We start from the raw sequence: 965 nt of genomic DNA, 5'->3' as shown, positions 1-965 counted from the left end.
GGCCCTGGATTGCATAGTACGATTGATGAAATCCCGCCTTTAATTTGAACTAATTTTTCGTATTTCATGTTTGACTGCCAGTCTTTCTGTGCTCCAATGAAATCGTTCCAATGTTTGATTTTCAAATATGATGAGGGACGTCATCAATGACGTTGTAGACGGCGTTGTTGTCAAACATTTTTGGACTGAGATCAATATGACCTTTGATGTAATTATGATGTCCTAATGACCTTGCTCAAACGGTTTTCCCAAGGTAAGAATGGCCCTCAATGAAAATAGATTTAGGTCTATCTGGCCGCGCAGTGGCATCTTCACTAATATTTTCAATGGACCATTGACGTAATTCGTCTAATGAATTTGGATTATATGGGGATATATATCTCCGCATTGGAGTTGGAAATTCCTTATCTAAATTGGCAGAGATGTTATGCCGTTGAATGACATACGACTTAGGATCTTTCTCTTTTATGATCCTCATAGCATTAGTCTTTGAAATTGCATTTAATGCTTCTGCATATACCTCTGCAACTGTTGATGGACATCCTCTTGCACTTCTTCCATCTATTTTGAATGATCCATCTTCAATGAAGTCTCCATATTTGCTAATGTAATTGTTGACGTCTGAAGATGATCTAGCTCTACGAATGTTTGTATGGAAATGTGCTGATCTGGAAGGGGATATGATATCGAACTATCTGTTGTTTGTATATCTGAATTTGCCTTCGAATTGTATGAGAACATGGATATGCATATTCCCATCCCGATGCTGTTCTTGAGATACACGAATATATTTTGGAGGAATTGGGAGATTTAAAGATTTAAGTTTCTATAAACATTCTTCTTTAGAGAGATAACATTGTGGCTATGTGATGAAATAGTTTTTGGCATTTATTTGGAATATTTTTGCTTGACGGGTCATTTTAATAAATGATGATGTATATAATGGAAATTGCAAAGTAGGGGCT

General features: G+C 36.3%; 1 protein-coding gene across 1 annotated transcript; it reads right to left on the bottom strand.

Moving 5' to 3' along the window:
• Positions 1–235: 235 nt before the first annotated feature.
• Positions 236–668, bottom strand: LOC111385656 (the record flags this gene model as incomplete). The annotated part of the gene is made up of 1 exon (XM_023010075.1): positions 236–668. A coding segment is annotated over one exon (433 nt), but the record flags the coding sequence as incomplete, so codon positions are not given.
• Positions 669–965: the final 297 nt, after the last annotated feature.

The sequence above is a fragment of the Olea europaea genome, unplaced genomic scaffold (assembly GCF_002742605.1).
Source record: "Olea europaea var. sylvestris unplaced genomic scaffold, O_europaea_v1 scaffold32431, whole genome shotgun sequence".
Lineage (NCBI taxonomy): Eukaryota > Viridiplantae > Streptophyta > Magnoliopsida > Lamiales > Oleaceae > Olea > Olea europaea.
The sequence above is the reverse complement of the archived record's forward strand: the minus strand, read 5'-3'. Positions and strand labels throughout refer to the sequence as shown.